Source organism: Bidens hawaiensis, unplaced genomic scaffold (assembly GCF_021521415.1).
Source record: "Bidens hawaiensis isolate Kalapana, Puna unplaced genomic scaffold, B.hawaiensis_p1.1 tig00049471_1, whole genome shotgun sequence".
NCBI lineage: Eukaryota > Viridiplantae > Streptophyta > Magnoliopsida > Asterales > Asteraceae > Bidens > Bidens hawaiensis.
Window position 1 is genome coordinate 18349 of NW_027498854.1, and position 20518 is coordinate 38866.

General features: G+C 33.3%; 2 protein-coding genes and 1 pseudogene across 3 annotated transcripts; 2 read left to right on the forward strand and 1 right to left on the reverse strand.

Moving 5' to 3' along the window:
* The first annotated feature begins 4855 nt into the window (after positions 1-4855).
* Positions 4856-6143, forward strand: LOC143598038 (nuclear transcription factor Y subunit A-9-like). Its single transcript, XM_077076363.1, has 4 exons — positions 4856-5000; positions 5086-5210; positions 5782-5913; positions 6030-6143. Exons 1-4 carry the CDS (start codon positions 4856-4858, stop codon positions 6141-6143), a joined length of 516 nt encoding a protein of 171 aa, XP_076932478.1.
* A 169-nt stretch (positions 6144-6312) lies between these two features.
* On the reverse strand, positions 6313-12051 carry LOC143598040 (4-hydroxy-3-methylbut-2-en-1-yl diphosphate synthase (ferredoxin), chloroplastic-like; annotated as a pseudogene). The gene is made up of 20 exons (XR_013147039.1): positions 11972-12051; positions 10975-11207; positions 10708-10865; positions 10516-10622; positions 10336-10436; positions 10184-10260; positions 9976-10095; positions 9253-9472; positions 9041-9157; positions 8398-8472; positions 8203-8280; positions 8053-8112; positions 7905-7967; positions 7673-7817; positions 7473-7611; positions 7310-7384; positions 7062-7224; positions 6901-6999; positions 6703-6807; positions 6313-6598 (listed from the first exon to the last, which is right to left on the reverse strand). The product of XR_013147039.1 is annotated as a 4-hydroxy-3-methylbut-2-en-1-yl diphosphate synthase (ferredoxin), chloroplastic-like (transcript).
* A 5061-nt stretch (positions 12052-17112) lies between these two features.
* On the forward strand, positions 17113-18398 carry LOC143598034 (uncharacterized). Its single transcript, XM_077076362.1, has 2 exons — positions 17113-17425; positions 17944-18398. Exons 1-2 carry the CDS (start codon positions 17113-17115, stop codon positions 18396-18398), a joined length of 768 nt encoding a protein of 255 aa, XP_076932477.1.
* The last annotated feature ends 2120 nt before the right edge of the window (positions 18399-20518 follow it).

Consider the following 20518-nt stretch of genomic DNA (forward strand, 5'->3'; position numbering starts at 1 on the left):
AGATACGTGTTATTCTATATCTGATACTGTTACATACATATATTGATGACTTCTTTCATCAAGATTCACACCTCTGATTCAATCCAACACCTTTATAATTTCTATCTATTATTCTATTATTCTAATAATTATTTACTTAATTTTTTTTATAGGGTAAATTGATTTGAGATAAACATTGTTCAATTCAATTTTATTATTGTGTGGAAGTAGAATTATCCTTAGTTTTTGCTGGAAAGAAAATGTAGGTCGGTGGGAATTTAATATAGTTTTTATTATTTGGTTATTTTTTATTTATTTTTTACTCTAAATCGTTTTTTTTCTTTTATTAAAAAAAGAAAAAATTAAAATTGGATAAACAGTAATTCATAAAAGAAATAAAAAAAATCAAAAAGAAAGAAGGTATTAATACGTGACTCAATCAAACAAAGAATACAAAAGAAATAAAAAAAGGAATAAAAAAGATATAAAAAAACGAGAGAGAAAAAAGGAAGAAATTTCAAGTTAGGTATATCATGTGATCATGCTTCTTTTCTAAACAATACATATTTTAAAGATAAATAATTTAAATCTTAGGATTAAAAAGTAAATGTAATTTGAAAGTAAATTATTCTGACAGAACAAGACCACCTGTAGAAATATAGAGAATACGTGTTCTTCTATATCTGATACTGTTACATACATATATTGATGACTTCTTTCATCAAGATTCACATATAAATTTTCTTTGATTCAATCTAGCACTTTTACAATTTCTATCTATTATTCTGGTAATTATTTACTTAATTTTTTCCCCCAAATTTCTATTGTCTCATGCATGTTGTTACTAATCACTTATAAATTATAATCATGCATCATGACTAAATTATAATCATGCATCATAGAAGATACATATCCAATAAAAGTTTATGTTGCCATTTTTTACTCTCATATCTACCTTGTTATAACTTATAACCCAACTTTGACAACTAAAAAGTCAACTATGGCAGAAAAATCAACCTTGACTAAAAAGTCAAAATTACTGACAAATTCAACTTAGACCTTGATTTCTGGGAATGAATACCTTGATCATAAGGCTGAGGGGTGTGGGGCTTCAACGGGGGCGCTAGAGCCCCTCCGCTCGCGCCCCCAGGCGCTAACACCACACCACCGGGGCGCTAACCGGGGCGCTAACGGGGCGCTAGCGCGAAAAAACATGCAGGCGTGAGCCTGTTAGCTGGAGAAGAGAGAGAGGAGCTTGTTGAATTTTAGAAAAAGAGCCGTTGGGCTCTTATTAAATTAAAAAAAAAAAAATTTCTATATAATACCCCATTTCATCCCATTTTTATACCACAACTTCAAACCTTCACCCAAAATCAATTCATCTTCTCAACTTTTTTTTAAAAAAATGGCTGGAAATTGGTACCCAAACCTTGATTCAGATTATATTGACGACGATTTATGGTCGTCACCGCACCAACCGATGTTTTATTCGGAGCCGCAAGAATCATCCGGCTTTCAACCATCCAACACACAACCGTCTCCTAACTTTGTTGTTCCGGAGACACAAGAATCACACGGTGAAGCTACGGGACCAAAAAGACGCGTCCACCGGAAAAAACAACTTGCAACGGACGGGTCGGGACCGGCTTCGACTCCGAGGACGAAACGGAAAGCCACTCCGTGGTCATCGGATGAGAAGGAAGCCTTGTGTCGGGCTTGGATAGTAATATCTGAGGATCGGCGTTGCGGTAATTGTTTTAACGTTTTTAAAAATGATTTTTAATAAAAAAGTTAAATAAAAAAGTTAAATGGAAATCTAATTTATTTATTCATTTTGCAGCCGACTACCAAAAGAGCAAGATTTTTTGGACAAAGGTTAGGGAGACGTTCTACATGCTCGTTGGGAGTACAGAGCGGAATGCCGATATGATTTCGGGTCGGTGGTCCGAAATCAGAAAATTTGTCGGCTTGGTTACTAATCTTTTCAACAGGAACAGCGGTCGTATGAGACCAAGTGGCAGTGATGATTTGGCGGTTTACAATTTCACGGTCGAAGAGTGGAAGCAGGAGTGTTTGCGGAGGTATGGGATGGTGAAGACGTGGGACGATTTAAAGTTGTGGGAGAGGTTGAAAAGGTGTTCCAAGTGGGCTGAGCTGGTGGCGCCGGACGTTGATGCGGAAGTTGGGCCGAAACGGACTAAAACTAGTTCGTCTGAAGCGTATAGCACTTCAACCGGGTCGGATTGCCGCGTTGGATTCGACCTAAACATTGCGGAGGAGGAAACGTCTTCACCGCCGAGGAAGCGGCCATTGGAAAGGGACGCCAAGGGGAAAAAACCGGCTGAGGGGGAAGCCGTAAACATCGCCAATCTTGTTGAATCCCTCAATAAATTCAACAAAACCATGGAGGTGGTCTCTAATGACAAAAAGGAAAAAAGTCGAATGAGAGATTTGGACTTTCTTACTAGAGACTTCAGTAACCTAAATCCGGTCGATCAAATGCTAATGGAAAAGCAAAAGGAACGTATCCGAAAGAGGTTGATCGAAGAAGACCAAGCCGAAGAATAAGAAGAATGTTTTTTTTAGTACTTTAATTTTTATTTTATTTTTAGATATTAATGTGTTTTTTTTATTAATGTGTGTTTTTTTTAATAATTTATGAGTTTTTTTAATAATACGTTGTTTGAATATATTTATAAAAAAATAAAAAAAAAATTCGCTGGAGCCCCTGCTGGAGCCCCTCCACACCAGGGCCAGGGGCTCCAACACCCCCCTTATCCAGTTTCTCTCTCTGCCACACGTCATAATATTATTGGTTGGAGCCCCCATTAAAGTCCCCATTAAAGCCCCCCACACCCCTCAGCCTAAGTAACAAGTTTTATACCCGTCCCGGACCAAGTTTTCCAAAATAATACAATTAAAATTTAACAAAAATGTTTTTCTTAAAAATGGACCAACATGTATAACAAACTTGTAACAAATCCTGTTGCTTGTGTACAATAACACGCTTTGGGCCTTATATGCAACCTTGTTAACGGGTCTGTTGACTCGATTGACTATGTTGGGAGACAACTAAGAAGTGCTTCAAAACCTGAAGTTTTGATTCAGGTTTTAACATTTTAAGTTGTTAGATTACGTTTGTTTAAGTTTGCCAGATTACGTTCGTTAATGCATTCATTTAAAGCGTTTCTGTTTCGTTACAATGGTGGCCATGTTGCAAAGTGATGTTAATCATGTAAGAACAGTTGTTGTTGTAACTTGTAATAATTAAGGTTTATTTTTAATTTAAGTTTTGCTAAATCAAATTAATACTAAAGAAATTAGTAGAACTGGAACACAGATTGTATCAACCATTAAGTTACCTCCAACTACAGAGAAGTCAACTATGTAGAAAATTGTTTTTTCTGGAGAAAGCTGGATTTTTCAGTCATTTTGACTGAAAAATCCAGCTTTCTCCAGAAAAAACAATTTTAGTAAAAAGTCAACTATCCATAATGAAACAGAAGGGATCCACTAGACTAGCTTTTTGTTTAAAAGTTCTAGTTTTATTTTATTTTAATAAATAATTAATGGGTAGACTCGACTCACTAAAGTTACATCTTGGACAACAACACTTGACCCGTAAAAAAGGCTAGTTCATAAATAAATGCACGAACCATACATTAACTAGTGCATTTTATTATTATTTATAACAGATTCTAGTGCTTGTGTCTGTTGACTCAATTGACTATGTTTTCACCGAAGATGCTCTTCTATTAAACGTTGTTGAAAGACAACTAAGAAGTGCTTCAAAACCTGAAGTTTTGATTCGTTTCACATGTTCAAACTTTCGATCATGCACACTATGTATAACTTTTGGTTCATTTCACATGTAAATTTCTAAAGTGTTTGGGTCATTTTGTATGTGAAATAAAACTTTAGTTACCTTAAAAACGGATCAATAAAAGTATATCAAATGGGGTAAGGTTGTTAGGTTCTATAAATATTGTTCCTGGCATGAATGTTTATGATTAGTTTTTTGATTGAATTTAATTAATGAGAGTTCTGTTCTTGAACCTTTGGTTTTGATTATCAATTGTTTCTTGAGCTATTTGATTAATTACCGTGGATTCGGTATCAAGAATATTGTTATAAATGCTCAACTTAAAAAAAGATAAAGATTTATTTACCGTAGGCTAAACAATCAAATATCATCTATTTAAATATATTATGTGGCATTCTTTATAGGGTAAATTGGTTGAGATAAACATTCTTCAATTCAGTTTTATTGTTACTGAATTTGAAATCCCACGTGTGGAAGTAGAATTATCCTAAGTTTTTGCTGGAAAGAAAATGTAGGCAGGTGGGTATTTAATTATATTTTATTATTTGGATAAAAAAATGAATAAAAAAAGAAATTAAAAAATCTGGAAAAGAAATTTTTTTTTTTCAAATCATTCAAATATTAGGGTTAAAAAGTAAATGTAACTTGAAAGTAAATTAGTTACATAACAGACCATCTGTAGATACGTTGCTCTTCTATATTTGATAATGTTACATGCTTGATGACTTCTTTCATCAAGATTCACACATCTGCTTCAATCCAACACCTTTACCTTTTTCTCAATTATTATTCTGGTAATTATTTACTTAATTTTCCTCCCAAATCTCTATTGTCACTCATGCATGTTATTACTAGTCATTTGTAAATTATAATCGTGCATCATGTCTAATTCGAGTTTAAGTTCCAGTTTGGTACCTATATAGAACTGGTTTTATCATAATATTTTTACTTGAGCATGCATTATACTTTCATGTTGATAGATGAAAAATAAAATTGATTATTTGGTGATCTTTTGCATGTATATATATATATTGTTGCTGCATTATATTCATCATGCCTTTCACTAACTTGCGGGCATTTTTATTGGGTCCGTCTTCTCCAAACCAATCATTAGACAGAGAATCGCACTCGGGTTGTCCTCTAAAAGACGAAGATGATCATGTGGTGAACCAAGAAACACAAAATGTTCCGTCTTTTGGTACTTGTGATACTTAAAATTTGTTGGAATGAATTAGTTAATTAAGTATATTATATGCTCATATGTTTTTGTTGTAATACTGGAGATGAACTCTATCTTTCGTGGTCAGACATTTATGGACAAGTACAACAAGGACTACCAAATATGTCTCCAGTTAACGTTGGGATCCTTAATCAGGTCCCGCAACCTGAGTTTGTTGGGCATAACATCGTAAGCTACTTACACCTTATGGTTATATATTTTGAGTAGCAAAGCAGGCGAATCGGGTCGGATAACGGGCTGGGATGGGTTTGGGTCAAAACATGTACTTTCAAAAAATTATTGATTTGGTTCAGGTCAAAACGGGTCATTTTGAAAATGTATCACTTTGGTTCGGTCAAAACATGTCATTTTAAAAAGATTTTAAAAGGTATCGATTTATTTTGGGTCAAAACGGGTCATTTAGAAAAAAAAAATTCTATCAATTTGGTCCGGGCCATTTTAAATGGATATCAATCTACTTCGGGTCAAAAGTCAAAACAGTTCATTTTACAAGGGTATCAATTTGTTTTGAATCACATACATGCATACACATATTTTGTTTAGATTCATTATTATCTTCAAAGTTCATAGTTGTTGTATCAACTTTCACGGGCGTATGCTCCAAATCCATATTATGGCGGAATGATACCGGCATATGGTCCGCCTATGGTACGATACATGATTTCATACATCTATATATGTATGTATGCATATCTTCAAAGATCTTCATTGTATGGATGTATTTTGATTGTGTTTATAGACTCCACCACAACTTGTGGGTGTGCCGGCAAGGATACCTATAGCATCTGAAACGGGCCCACAGCCTGTTTACGTCAATGCAAGACAATACCAAGCCATACTCAGACGAAGAGAATCACGTGCAAAAGCAGAGGCACAAAAAAACTTATCAAGGACCAAAAGTGAAGTATCACTTTATAATTTAAGGATGATTTGGCTGTGTAAATTGTAAAATGGTAAATAACATGTTATGGTGGCCTTATTTTACAGCCATATATGCATGAGTCTCGCCACCAACACGCAATTACAAGACCTAGGAGTGTTGGTGGTTGTTTTGCCAAGAGACCAGAAGGTTCTGGTTCTTCAAATCGAGTCCGGCCGTGATGACTGATGTATAGATTATGTATTGTTATTTGCAGCTTCGTGTAAATATTGTTGTAACTTATAATTAGTTAAATTAAATTACTGTCACCAGTTATCTTTGGAAATGATTTTATTGCTATGATTATAGTTCTCTTAGTAATGTCAGATCCTATTAATCTTTCATCTCACCTATTGTAACAAGTTGTGTTTAACATTCATTAAAAGAGAAACCTTTTATTCCATGGTCCGAATGCCACGACATAAGGCGGCAACGAAAAACTATCTACTTAAACGTTCTTGAGCGCCTACGTTTGCCAACATTACATTACAACAATTTCCAGTCCTTTATTCAATACATGCAAAACATGCTCATGTTACTCTTCAACAGGTGGATCGACCCAACGCCTGTGATCTTTAATCAGTTGGATCAATGCGTCGGTTGCTTTCTCCATTGCAATCGCTCGCTTTACCACCGTCTGCAACAATATTCAATCAAAGTTGCAGTTAATAAAAGCTGCAATATATGAAACCATCATTGTAAAACAATTGAATTGGAGAATACAATACAGTAGTTGTGTACCTTTCCAACATAAAGATCAATCTTTCCGGGAGCACCACCGACATATCCAAAATCTGCATCGGCCATCTCCCCGGGCCCGTTAACTATGCAACCCATGATTGCAATCTGTCACAAAAAATAAATGACATTTATTTGTTAAATAATATGAATTTAACCAGTACTCAAATGTTATTCAATCAGCATTAGTTTGATAATTACCGAAACACCAGGCAAATGTGATGTTTTTTCTCTAATTTCTGCACTTATCACTTGAAGATCAAAGAGAGTTCTACCACATGATGGGCACGAGACGTATTCCTGTACTTGAATTGAAAAATAAGCAGCAAATATATATCAAACAAAATATTTAAATTCCATACCGTCTTAGTGTTTCGCATCCTGCATCCTTGTAGCAAATTAAAAGATGTATTTCTGAGAAATTCAAAATCTTGATCCGGTGCTTCTAATAAAATACCATCTCCAAGTCCATCAACTAAAAGTGCACCCGCATTTGCACCCGCGCTAATTACCAGATCATCCCTACCATCATATAAAACAGTTTGAAATTAACAAATAATTATAAAAAGTGAAAAAAAAAGGTGAGTGTATGTTTGTAAAATTTTATCTAGGAATTCCCTTTGGAAAGTGTATGTGGTGAAGAACCGGGAAATTTAATGAGTTTTCTGAGAGATACTCAAATAACCTGTCAAAATGAGGACGAAGACGTCACAATTTTATACATTCTGGACCCAAAAATGGATTATTATTGTTCTATTAGTGAAAGTTAATACCTCCTAGCAGCCTGTACTCTACCAGTTTTTCCATCTGAATATGGGAGATCGTGAAGAATCATTGTAGCGTCAACACTTTTTAAAACTTCCAGCTCCTCATATGACTCGTCACCACGTACCGACGCCACCAAACGTGTGCCTGCAGTAATATCATGTAATATGTTATATGCGAATTGAGCGGTAAAAAGTGAAAATTTTACCTTCTGGTAAAAGTTTATAAACTCCAGTTGATAACTCATTCAAATTCACCAAGACCATAGTGTTTGGCAAAGGCTTTGTTAATTGTTCTGACAAAGGAGTTATAACTCCCATACTTACATCAATCAACCTTTTAAGAGCGAGCCGCTGATTATAATTAGAAAGAAAAGTTAAATTAATATTGAAAACATATACTTACTGTAATCGTATTTGAAAAATGAAAAAGTTTCTTACAGCATCTTTATCGTCTGCTGGTGGAAGCTCTCTCAATAAGATAGAATCTACTGTTGCAAGATCCTAAAACAAACACCATATATTATGAGCTAACGAATATTGATAAAATTTTATAAATAAATTTAACAGAGAATAAACTTGAACTGACCTTAAATGGCATACCAAGCACAAGTTTTGCAGCTAATGATTTATAAAAAAGCTCAGGTGACTGGATACAATAAAAGAAAAAGGATTTACAAAGGATATATATGATATTATGATTAAAACATATTAACAATTTGGAAAGAAGATAATTAACCTTTAGTTGATCCAGGGTAACCGACATGAGAACCGAGCCATCACGGTGAAGTGCGCCTCTATAGTCAACCTCTTCACCCTGCCACATGTTTAAGTCAAAGGTGCTAATTAGAAAAATAAAGAAAAAAGCGACATGATTATATTATGATTAAAAAGTTAAAATATATCAACAATTTGTAAAGAGTAACACTCTAACCTCCTTTTGAGCAGGTAAATCACCAGTTTTCCTTTGAAAATCAAAATAACGTCTATGTTTTTCTTCAAATGGTGCCTAGAAAAGTAAGTGTAAATAGAATAATAATAATAATATAAGGGTTATAATTAGGCCTGTAAACAAACTGCATGCTCAGCGAGAAGTTAGTTTACCTAACAAATTGACAAACATGAACAAATATCTCATTCGTTCATTTATGTTCGCGAGCGTTCGTTTTGTGTCCGTAATTTACTTCTGGACCTCTGGTTAAGTTTGGTCGTTTAAGTACTCCTTTAAAGTGTTAGGCCTGCTACAATTTAGTCTTGTTTTATAAAATTAATATATCACTCATTACAATTTAGTTTAGTTTTATTACTTTTATAAATCCAAAGGATTGATGATCATGTTTACTTTCAATTGGTGCTTGTCCAGTTATGCAAATTTATATTCATTCATCAATGTTTCATTAATGTTCGTTCAACTTCGTGAACAATTCATTTTATACTATTAATGAATGAACACGAACAAGAAAACTGTTCCTGTTTAATCGTTTGTTTGTTTAAAGTTAAACGAGCTCGGTTCGTTTACAGGCCTAATTGGAATACACATTAATTTGGTAAATTTATGCAAAAAGTAGCAAACCTACCACCCCTTGTTGAATTTGGGATGCTTTCATACCAAGATTAGCCAATTTCCTACACGGGTCAATTTCTTCCTCGGGTGGCTCAGTAACTGAAACCCTAATAGTATCACCAAGACCATCCTGTATACCATAAAACTTTAAGCATATAATAATATGAACAAACATTGTCTATGAATTTATAAAATAATAAAAAGTAGCATGAACAATATTATGACCTGAAGAAGTGTCCCAATGCCAATTGCAGATTTCATACGCCCATCTTCACCTTCACCAGCTTCAGTAACTCCCAAATGCAAAGGATAATCCCAACCCTGAACATACATTTCAGCTACAAGAAGACGGTATGCTTGAACCATGACTTGCTTTCATTGAAAATACAAAATTATGGTAGTCAAGTTTTCTACAAATTCTTGCAAACTCAAATGCGGATTCAACCTGAAAAACAAGTTTGTATGACATATGTGGTAGTTAAGGGTAATTGGGTAAATCAAGAGAAACTTAATGTATGCTTTATTGCTTACTGTTTAGGAATGTAAACAAAAACGCTCAGTGAACTGATTGTGTCTCATTCGCTCATTTATGTTTGCTACTTTACGTTTGTTTAAGTTCGGTCGTTTACGCTTGTTAATATATTCATTAATTGTTTTTTGGCGCATTAAAACTTAGTCTAGTTTTGATAACTTTTTAGGCTCTACACATTGTTCCTCACATTAATTTTAACTAAATTAGCTCAGCTATGCTCGTTCATCTATGTTCAGTTATGTTTGTTCGTTTACATTCGTGAACAGTTCGTTTATACTGTTATTGAACAAACATACATGATCACGAACAAGAAAACCCCGTTTGTCTAAGTGTTCATATTCGATCGTTTGTTCAATTAAAGTTAAACGAGCAAACACGACCATGCTCCATTTGTGTTCATTTACAAGCTTGCTTACCATGCCCCTAGGAGAATCACCATAGTAGCTCATGATACGATCCGAAAGACTACCATGGTTAGTTCCTATACGCATTGTCCTTCCATATTTCTTGCATTTTTCAACCAATGGGACAAAAACCTAACAGAAAACACATTTATAATGAGTTTATTAACTTGATAAGTTGACCTTGAAATGCGAATGATAGAAAGTAAATCAACAGTTTGACCTTCTCAATATGCTCAAGTTCCTTTTGATAATCATCATCTGTATACTCCAATGTCTCAAACTGGGCCCGTCGATCAGCTGCAAAGAATAAAGTCAAAATATTGAAAATTTTGAAAAGCAGATTACTATAGAAACAAGATTTTAAGTTTGTACCAAAGTTTCCAGGATTGACACGAATTTTATCAAAACAATCAGCAACACGCAGTGCAACTGAAGGAGCAAAATGAATGTCTGCCACTAGAGGTATGTTATAACTGCATATGAAAACAATGCACTAGATAACATGAATCATGAAAAGCATTAAGATTCTAGAAAGTCAAAAGGTTGACTTACTTTTTTTGAACAAGGGTGTTCTTAATTTCAAAACATGCATCTGCCTCTCTTTTCCCTTGCACTGTTATTCTAACAATATCAGCTCCTCTATCAGCTATTTGCATGACCTGTCAAACAGACAGATAACCAACTCAGCAGCCATATAAATATATTTTTATCGACACTAAATAAAACACCAAAAAAAACAAGAACCTGTTCGACAGTTGCAGCCACATCCTTAGTATCAGTTGTGGTCATTGTTTGAATTCTTATTGGGTGGTCACTACCAAGAGCTACAGTTCCAACCATTACAGTGCGGGTTTTCCTCCTGATGGTTTGATGTGTGGATTCACAATACTTTTGCACAGGAACTATCAAAAACAAAGATATAAACATTAATAAGTTTTACTTTTCATTTTGATCCAAGCACAAAATTCACAGGATCAGCAAGCTAGTGCCAAAATAATTGCAAGCATGTACCTAACAGAGGACTTCCTTCAGAAGCAGGCTGGAGTTCTGCAATATCTGAACCAGGGTTTGAATTTTTAATCACAAAAACCTTGGTTCTCTGAACCTTAACCCTCTTCAAATCTGAAACTTTGACAAAATCTGAAGTTTTTGAGAGCCCTAACCCGTTGCCTCTGCCCTTTAAAGTCATAAAGGAAGCGGGAACAGCTCCGGTTGCCATTGTTGCAAACAAAAATCCACAATCTCTGCAATCATGAATAATAGACAGAGATCAATATATTAGACATTAGATGCATAATCTTACCATCCCCGCTATATGCAGTTGACTTTAAAGATCAAATTGGTCAGTTTAAACATTTCAACTAACTGGATTCTTAACACTTTTAGGGGAAAATAGGATATTTGCACATGGAAATGTAGCAAAAGTACAAAATCCATACTAATACTAATTTTAACTTTCAATACTGACAAACATGAATCAGAAGTCAAATAATCTCTAATACATCAAACAGAAGAAGTAACCAAATTGCTGGTAACAAATTCTTCAGAAAATCAAAACAGAGAAAACCTAAATTACATTTGTCTTAAAATCCTCATCAACTTACACACAACGAAAAGTCGATAACATCATAATCCAGATTTCAAATTCTTATTAGTTATTACAATTCACCTAACTTATACAAAATTGATCAATCTCAATATATATAATAACATAATTAGAGACAGTTAAATTCTCACCAGACCTAACTACCTAACGAATCACTTGAGCTGAACCACTAAACTCTACACCAAATTAACAAGTTTAGACGGCGAATCAATGATAAATTACGACCTTCTGCGTAATTATCAATACAGAAACTGAATCTAAGATGACCTAACATAATTAGATACGTAATTCATCGTTAACCGTTAACATCTCACCTAACGAGTCAATTGAGCTAAATCATTAAACTATACAAATAAGTTCAAGAAATGAATCGATAATATATTGCAGTGATATCTATGATACGCGCCTTCTGCTCGATTATCAGTACGGAAACTGAATCTAATATGACCTAACGTGATTAGAAGCATAATTCCTTCTCGCCAGACCTAATTACCTAACGAATCAATTGAGCTTAATCACTAAATTAGCAAGTTCAAGAGGTGAATCGATAAGACGAACCTTCTGCTCGACGAAATTCATCGTTAATCGTTAACTTTTAACAGACCTAACGAATCAATTGAGCTGTATTACTAAATTCTACACTAAATTATTAATAAGTTTAAGAAGTTAATCAACGATGAATTAGAGTGAGATGAATGATACAAACCTTGATTATTCAGTACGGAAACTGAATCTAGAGCAGCTGATTGTGGACGAATGAATGTGGCAGGCGGTTATAACAATAAGAAACAAACACACACACATGCAATGGCCAAATTAATAGGTGGTGATTGGATGATATTATGATATGATGATCCAACTAGTCAATTGAGGACAGCAATCAATGCTACCGTTACCCAACTTGACAACTACCCATACATAATTCAGGGACTAAAACTGTCATACCTTCTTTTTTGTTTTAACTGCATAGAATCTTATATGTGTGCTATTCTCTCGGGTTAAGTTCGAGGCCGACTCCTTCTGTGAGATCGTACCTCTTTATGCACGGAAACCGGATGAAATTCATAAACCGTTGCCTCCTGTCGGGTTCGAACATAAAATTAAAGCCTTGATTCGAACATGATTCTTTCTTTATTTGCTCCATTTTTAACTTTTTTATTGTGAGATTATATAATATTATTTTTGAAAATTAATAGTAGTTGTACAATTATAAAAAGAAAATTATTTGTTGTATGAATACCACGAATATATATGTATAAACATGAATGATATAAAATTATAAATACATAATGGATCACAAAATATAACACCGTGACGAGTAAAAAAACAATGATATATAAAAAGACACAATAGTTTGAACAAAAAATCTATAATCTACAAACAAATAATCAAAAAGCAAAAATCTAAATCTAATATTGTAAAGTTCGACGAGACGATTCTGATGCTGCTAGTTTAAGTTCAACCATAGTCTATTTGATACATTTCCTACAACTTTCTAGTTTTAGAAACTATATATTTGTAATCAAATCTTTATATTCTCGTTTTAATACTCTATATGCTTTTGATTAGAAAATTAATACATTCATAATATATAAACTAGAAAGCTAATATTATAAGAGGTGTGTTAGTGATGTTGATGAGCTGTAGAACAACATAAAAATTATATTTATTGTTTTAAATGTGATACATAGGATATGCTTTTAACTCTCGTTCTTTCTTCTATAATTGCTTGTGATTATCTTTTATGTAAGGTATGTTTGGCAATGAACTTTTAGGAGCTTCTAGCTACAAGCTTTTAAAATAAAGCTCCTATTCAATAAAAAGTCTTGTTTGGTTAGTGTCTAGTTAGAGGAGCTATAAGCTTTTATATTAAGAGAAAAAGCTCCATGTTGAAACGCTCCTGATAGTAGCGTTAAAAAGTCTACAAGCTTTTAGGGATTATAATTACCAAAATAACCTCCCGGTATATATATTATTCTTATCAATTATCAATCCAAACTAACAGCTTCTCTTCTCTGATTCACGTTCCAAACTAACAGCTTCTCTTCTCTGATTCACGTTCCTTCACGTTTCTTCAAGCAAGGTTAAAGGTATGAATCTGATCTTCAATTATTACTTAATTTTTATTTCATTGATTACACATGATATATGTTTTTACGATTTGATTGATGATTATTGATGATACGTAACTGTGTGCATCAACGAATTTGATTTTAATTGATTATTTAGATCTTCAAAAGTATTAGAAATCTGACAAAAGTATTAGAAACCTGAAGCTCTTTACTTGATAATCATGTTTATGTATATATCATGAAACTGATGTATATATTTAGAAATCTGAAATTGATGCCATGAACTTCATTTGTAGGGACTATCAACAGTAGTATATAGGCCAAAATATAATAAATTGTTAAAGAAAATAGGGAGAACTGATTAATTTATTTAATACTAACTTGAAATCGTTTAGGCTTGCGAGCCAGCTCAAGCTCGATAAGTGAAGCTCGGGCTTGTTTATTAAACGAGCTTACTTTTAGACTCGAGCTCGGGCTCTATAAGTGATAAAACTTTTCACAAACTGATTTCAATCATCACAGAATTATTATTTTTTTAGAATATAAATATGAATATAAATCAAAATTAATTATATATTTATTATTTTATTAAATCAGTGATGTTGTTGCTGCACTTTTAATTTAATGCAACTAATCAAATAATGGTACAAATTATGTCACAAATCTGATATTAAACGAGCTTACTTTTAGACTCGAGCTCGGGCTCGATCGAGGTTTTACACGAGCCGATCTCGAGTAGTTCGCGAGCGGCTCAGCTCGATTATTATTATATAAAAAATTATAAAATTATATATTCTTTTATACATAAAACTATAATAGAAAAAAATATATAAAATAATAATTATTATATAAAAAAATAATTGATAAATAGCAAATGAGCCGAGCTCGAGCTTCAAAATCCATTCATGAGCCGAGCTCGAGCTTCAAAATCCATTCATGAGCCGAGCTCTAGCTTTGAAAATAGAGCTCGAAACGAGTCGAGCTCGAGCTTTGTGTAAGTTAAACGAGCCGAGCTCGAGCCTAGTTGAGCTCGGGCTCGCCTCGGTTCGTTTGCACCCCTATCCTTTAATAAAATATTGCTTCCAGTGCATCTGAAAAAACATAAATCCATGTAGTAAATATATATGATCAACAACCAGAAATACATCAATTAGATTAAAAAGAACTTACCCACTCATCTGTTTTGATATTGAAACATACACAGTATATATGCCATGCCAGAAACGCCACCTAATAAAATCAGAATATAAGTATCAGATATGGTTTATAACCATAGTCACAATCGAGCCTAATTTATCCTTCGGATGTATTAGCTATGGTAGTGGTAATGGAAGATCATAATCTCAAATTTAGTTTTCTTTGGTGTTCCTTTAGTTAGTTATCATTTTAAATAGGCCAAATCTGACCCGTTTATAGTTAAAACAAATCTGTCCAAAATGTCTCTTTTGACCAAACCTTTGAATTTGGTCCGAAATTAGCATGGCCTGCCCGTTTAATGACCTGCACCTGCAGTCCGCTTTCCAGGAGATTTCCCCATTATCAAGTTAGCAAATGCAGAAACGGTGCACTTTAAATGCTCTGCATTGCCCCAAAATGTACTCTCAATGAAACAGTAATGAACATTAATCATCCCAAAGGCATAGTTGGCATACCTCCGTGTTCTCAACATGCATAACTGCATAAGTAATCATGCAGTAAACACATATACATAATGCAACTAATTAAAGCAGTATCAAAACACAAGAAAGGATACCATCTTTTTAGATAACCAATTAAAATGATTTGGCAATATATAAATGATATTGTTCAGCAAATATATAAACATCTATATTTAGTAGTCTAATTTAAAGTCGTTCAAAAATTTTCTTGTCAGTCTTATTTTCTAACAATTTTTAGTATTCTATATTCAATTGACATAATTTGATAAATAAACTATAACAAAATTATCTTAATCAATAATCACAGGTAATTAAATTAATATGTAAACCGATTAGTAGATCGTCTGCCCCTCTAATAAATTAACAACTGTGGTAGCCCTGGCAGACTTGCACCTGCAGTCCGCTTCGGCCCGTTAGAAACATATAATGCTTGATAGGTTAAATAGGTCATCCTATAACATCTTGCCTAATGAAAAATTATACTTTAGTGATTAGAACTTAATTTATAACCATGATACTTTTTGATTAGGTTTGCTTTTCTAGTTCATTATTTGTTGAGTATGTTTGTAGCTGATTTTAATTATTTTTTTTTATATTTGTAAATTGTATGTATATGTATGCGTGGTTACTAGATGGATTCCAAAAGAGAGAGGGAAAAGAGAAAATTGGACAAAAAAAATGGTATTAGAATTATGTCGGTTCTTAAACAAATATATAACGAAGCATGGTCGAACTTCATCATTCAAATGGGTTTCTCTTCAGCCAGAGTTTGAAAAGGTTATAAATCATCAATTTGTCAGTGACAAAGCAATGAAGAACAAATATGACCATATGAGAAAAGAGTACAACCTTTGGAAGTCACTTAAGAACGGAGAGACTGGTTTAGGCTGGAATGAAAGTACCAAGCAACTTAGTTGTTCTGATGAGTGGTGGAAACTAAAAATTTAGGTGACAAAAATACAACTCGTTTTAAAATTTAAATACCGTATAATATTCCAGTAGTAATGATAACTAAATAGTCACCATTATATTGTGTAGGAAAACCCGAAAGTTCTAGCAATTCAAAATAATCAACCATCTATACAACTACAAGAAGAGTGGGATCAGTTATTTGGAGATGCAGTTGTTAGTGGGGAAAATTGTGTGGCACCCTCTATGGATCCAACGACATTCAGTGAGGTGCATGTTGAGAACCTTGAGGATGACAATGTTGAGGGAGGTGATGATGCAAATGCTTATCATGTATACAGTGATACACTTTCTAATCTATAAAACTTGGAAACTCAAGGAAACAATTTCTACGCTGACTTTTTAAATGAAGTAAGTCAACCTATTTGAAGATCCCGTGAAAAGAGAAATGTTTATAAACATGCGACATGATCATAGTAGGTTAGCGTGGTTGCAACGAAAGCAAAGGGTCACCGACTAAAGTTTTCTTTGAGGGCATGTTATGAAGACATTATTGTTTCTATTTATTTGAACTTTATTGCTCTTGGATTGATTTAATGTTTTTTTTACCTTGATGTTTTATTGCCGTGACTATGGAAGTTATTTGATCTCTTTTATTTTAATTTGTATTTATGCAAGAATATTATTTACGTCTTTATATGTTAATCTATTTGTGAGTTTATCTTTTAGCTATTTATTTGTTTATATGTTAAGCTGATATTGATTTATTACCAGGTTTGTTATGGATAATGAAACAAGCAAGAAGAAGCACAAATTGCATTGTTATAACTTTTTGTTGGATTCAACCTATACAAGTGATCTAGTTGATGCATACTTTTATAAGTATATATACAAGGAACCATGCATGACATCATCACAAACGGGACAGGCTTGGATAATGGAAGTTTTAAAAGGCAATCCTATACGATGTGTAAATGCATTCAGAATGCATCCAAACGTGTTTATGAAATTACGTAGAGAGCTTGAATCAAACTATGGATTGCAATCGAGTGATAGAATGCCAACTTTTGAGAAGGTGGGGATATTTCTGTATACATTGGCATTGGGTTTATCTAACAGGGATGTTGGGGAGCGTTTTCAACGTTCTGGGGAGAGTATTAGCAGAGCATTTCATGAAGTTTTAGAGGCAATAACTGGTAGAGATAAAGGTTTTCAAGGTATAGCACGCGACATTATAAGACAAAAGATACAACTTTTCAATTTGTACCACCTCAAATATTGAACGACAACAGATACATGCCGTATTTCAAAGTATTAAATTGATTAATGTCATTCATGCTTGTGTACTTTTTTACTTAACTAATTTTAAATTATATTTAGGATTGTATTGGATGTATTGACGGTACACATATAGGGGCCTGCATCCCAGAGAGTCAACAACTACCTTATATTGGTAGAAAAGGGGGTGCCAACTTTCAACGTAATGGCAACATGTGATTTCGATATGTGTTTCACATTCGTATCAATCGGGTGGGAGGGATCAGCACATGACACACGTGTTTTTATTAACGCGACCCAAGATAGTAAATTCAACTTCCCACACCCACCTGAAGGTAATATTTGGAACTGTTTACATATATATATATATATATATATATATATATATATTTGGAATTGTTTCATTTTACTCTTTAATAAATTTCTAACGCATTTTGTTTTTTAACTTCTTTATCAGGTAGATATTATTTGGTTGATAAAGGATATCCAGGCAGAAATGGATACCTTGTTCCATATTCAAAGACAAGATATCATCAATCTCAATTTCAAAGAGAGCCCCCGAATAATATGCAAGAAGCTTTCAACCGTTCACATTCATCTTTATGCAGTTATATTGAGAGGTCCTTTGGAATTTTGAAGAAACGATTTAAGATACTTGGTACAATGCCCAAGTATAGCGTGCACACACAAATTGATGTTATCATGGCTACATTTGCACTGCATAACTATATACGTAATTGTCAAGACGATATCTTGTTTACTACAATGGAGCAACGTCCAAACTACATACCACGAGATGAACTAGATGATATTAGTAACCATGAAACAAACGCGAATGGTCTATTTGAAGGAACAACGAATGAGATGAAGCAGGTTCGCAACAATATTGCTACTTTGATATGGAATGCATGACATTAATGAGTTAATAGTAGTATATTATGGTCTTGACTATTTGTTAGTGACTATGTTTTATTTAATTGAAAATGACCATGTTTTATTTATTTGTCAGAACTTATATATACATATATATGTGTGTGTGTGTGTGAGAGAGAGAGAGAGAGAGAGAGAGAGAGAGAAAGATTACATTTAGTATTATGTTTTTTTAGTTATGTCCATTTTGGTCATTTTATACATTTTATTTAAAGCTCCAGCTACTCTGCCAAACACCTAAATAATTTAAAAGGCTACAGCTTCCAGCTACCAGCTAACAGCTACCAGCTAGTTTTACCAAATATACATGTATAAATATTTATATCACTTTTATAGTTGTTTACTTAAAATCTGTTTAAAAAATTAAGTGTCATAAGTTTAGAATTTACTTATTTTATGATATTACAGTATAAATAAAAAAATTTAACTTAATACACTGTGAGTGTGGCACCCACCATCTTCTTAACCGGATGGATGGCACAAATAAAATGTGGGAGTGGTGCAGTTAGTCGATAGTGCAAGGGGTCAAAGTAAAACTCGTGGCCCCGTCAGTTGACATTAAATGTAGCATGGGCTGAGTGTAGAATAAACGTTTGACACGAGGCTGCTTTGTAAAATTAACGTGCAATTCTCAAAAGCTCATTAATTTTGTTTGAAAAAAAAATTAAAATAATCACATCAATTGATAAGTCAACAATGTAGAATAATAAATTATTTTAAATAGGAGAAAGTTAACGTTGTAAGAATTAAGTAGTGTAATTATATATACAAGTAACGTAATCATGTAATTACACTATATTATAATTATATTATGTTGTATATATAATTACATAACTTGATTCTCACAGTTAGCACGTTAATTTAATTTGTATTTAATTTAATTTGCATTTGATCTAAACCTATTATAAGTAATACTCCATCCGTCCCTCTTTAAGTGTCATGGTTTGAAAAACACAAAGTTAAAGATGTATTGAATGATTACTTTTTTTGTTTACCAAATGACAATAATGACCTTGAAAATTGGGTCGATCAATATGGTTTAGTAATGCTAGTTGTGTATGTTTAAGGGTAAAATTGAAAATTGGCTAATAAATTTTGAAGGTGGGCAATTGTAATGGAACAATTAAAAAAGAAACTATAGACATTTTTAGTGGGACGAGTGGAGTACTTTGTATGGAAAGGATGCCGCTTTTGGTTTTCTATACAACTCACAATATAAGTATTTAATTTTTGCAATTGAGGTTTTATAATAATGTTTAAACAAATAAATATAAACAAATTGAAATAACAATGGGTTGTAAACGAGCCGAGTTGAGTCGAGCCATGGTGTGCTCGAGCTCGAGCTCGAACTTACTTGAGCTCGGCTCGTTTCCTAATCGAGCTGATAAATCGAGCTCAGCTCGTTTAAAGCTCAAGTCGGGCTCCTTTATTTTTTTTATTTATTATTTATTATTTTATATTTTACAAATTTTGATATATGAAAGACAAAAGTTATAATTTTAATAAACATATTATATAAAATTTGTAAACTAAAGAATTTATAACTTTATATGTTTTGTTTTAGTTATTTTTTATAAGGTTTTAGGTATCGAGTGGCATAATATATGTATAACTTTTATTTATTTATTTCTTTGTATGGTATTATTATATATAGATATTAAAATTTTGGGCTTAATCTAAACGAGCCAACGAGTCGAGCCAAGACCGAGCCACGATCCGAGCTGACCCTAGCTCAAGCCGAGCTCATTTGAAATCGAGCTTTTTTCGAGCCGAGCTTTTTTCAAGCTATTTTCAAGCGAGCCGCGAGCCACGGGCTTTTTGAACAGCCCTAGAAATAACAAAACTAAAGTTATAATTTTTATCAAGAGAAAGAATAGCTAAGTTATCATAAATAAAAACTCGTAGGTTCCTGCTCGTTGGTGCATATTGAAGTGAATCGATACAAACTAATAATCAAACACGTTATCTATAAAGTAAACGGTTAATAATTCATTGAATCTTAAGAACTGGATACAAGAAGGGGATGAGAAAATAGAATACTATAATAGAGAGAATGGAGATGAGAAATCAGACGGTTCACACATTCAAGTTCATTCTTGCCT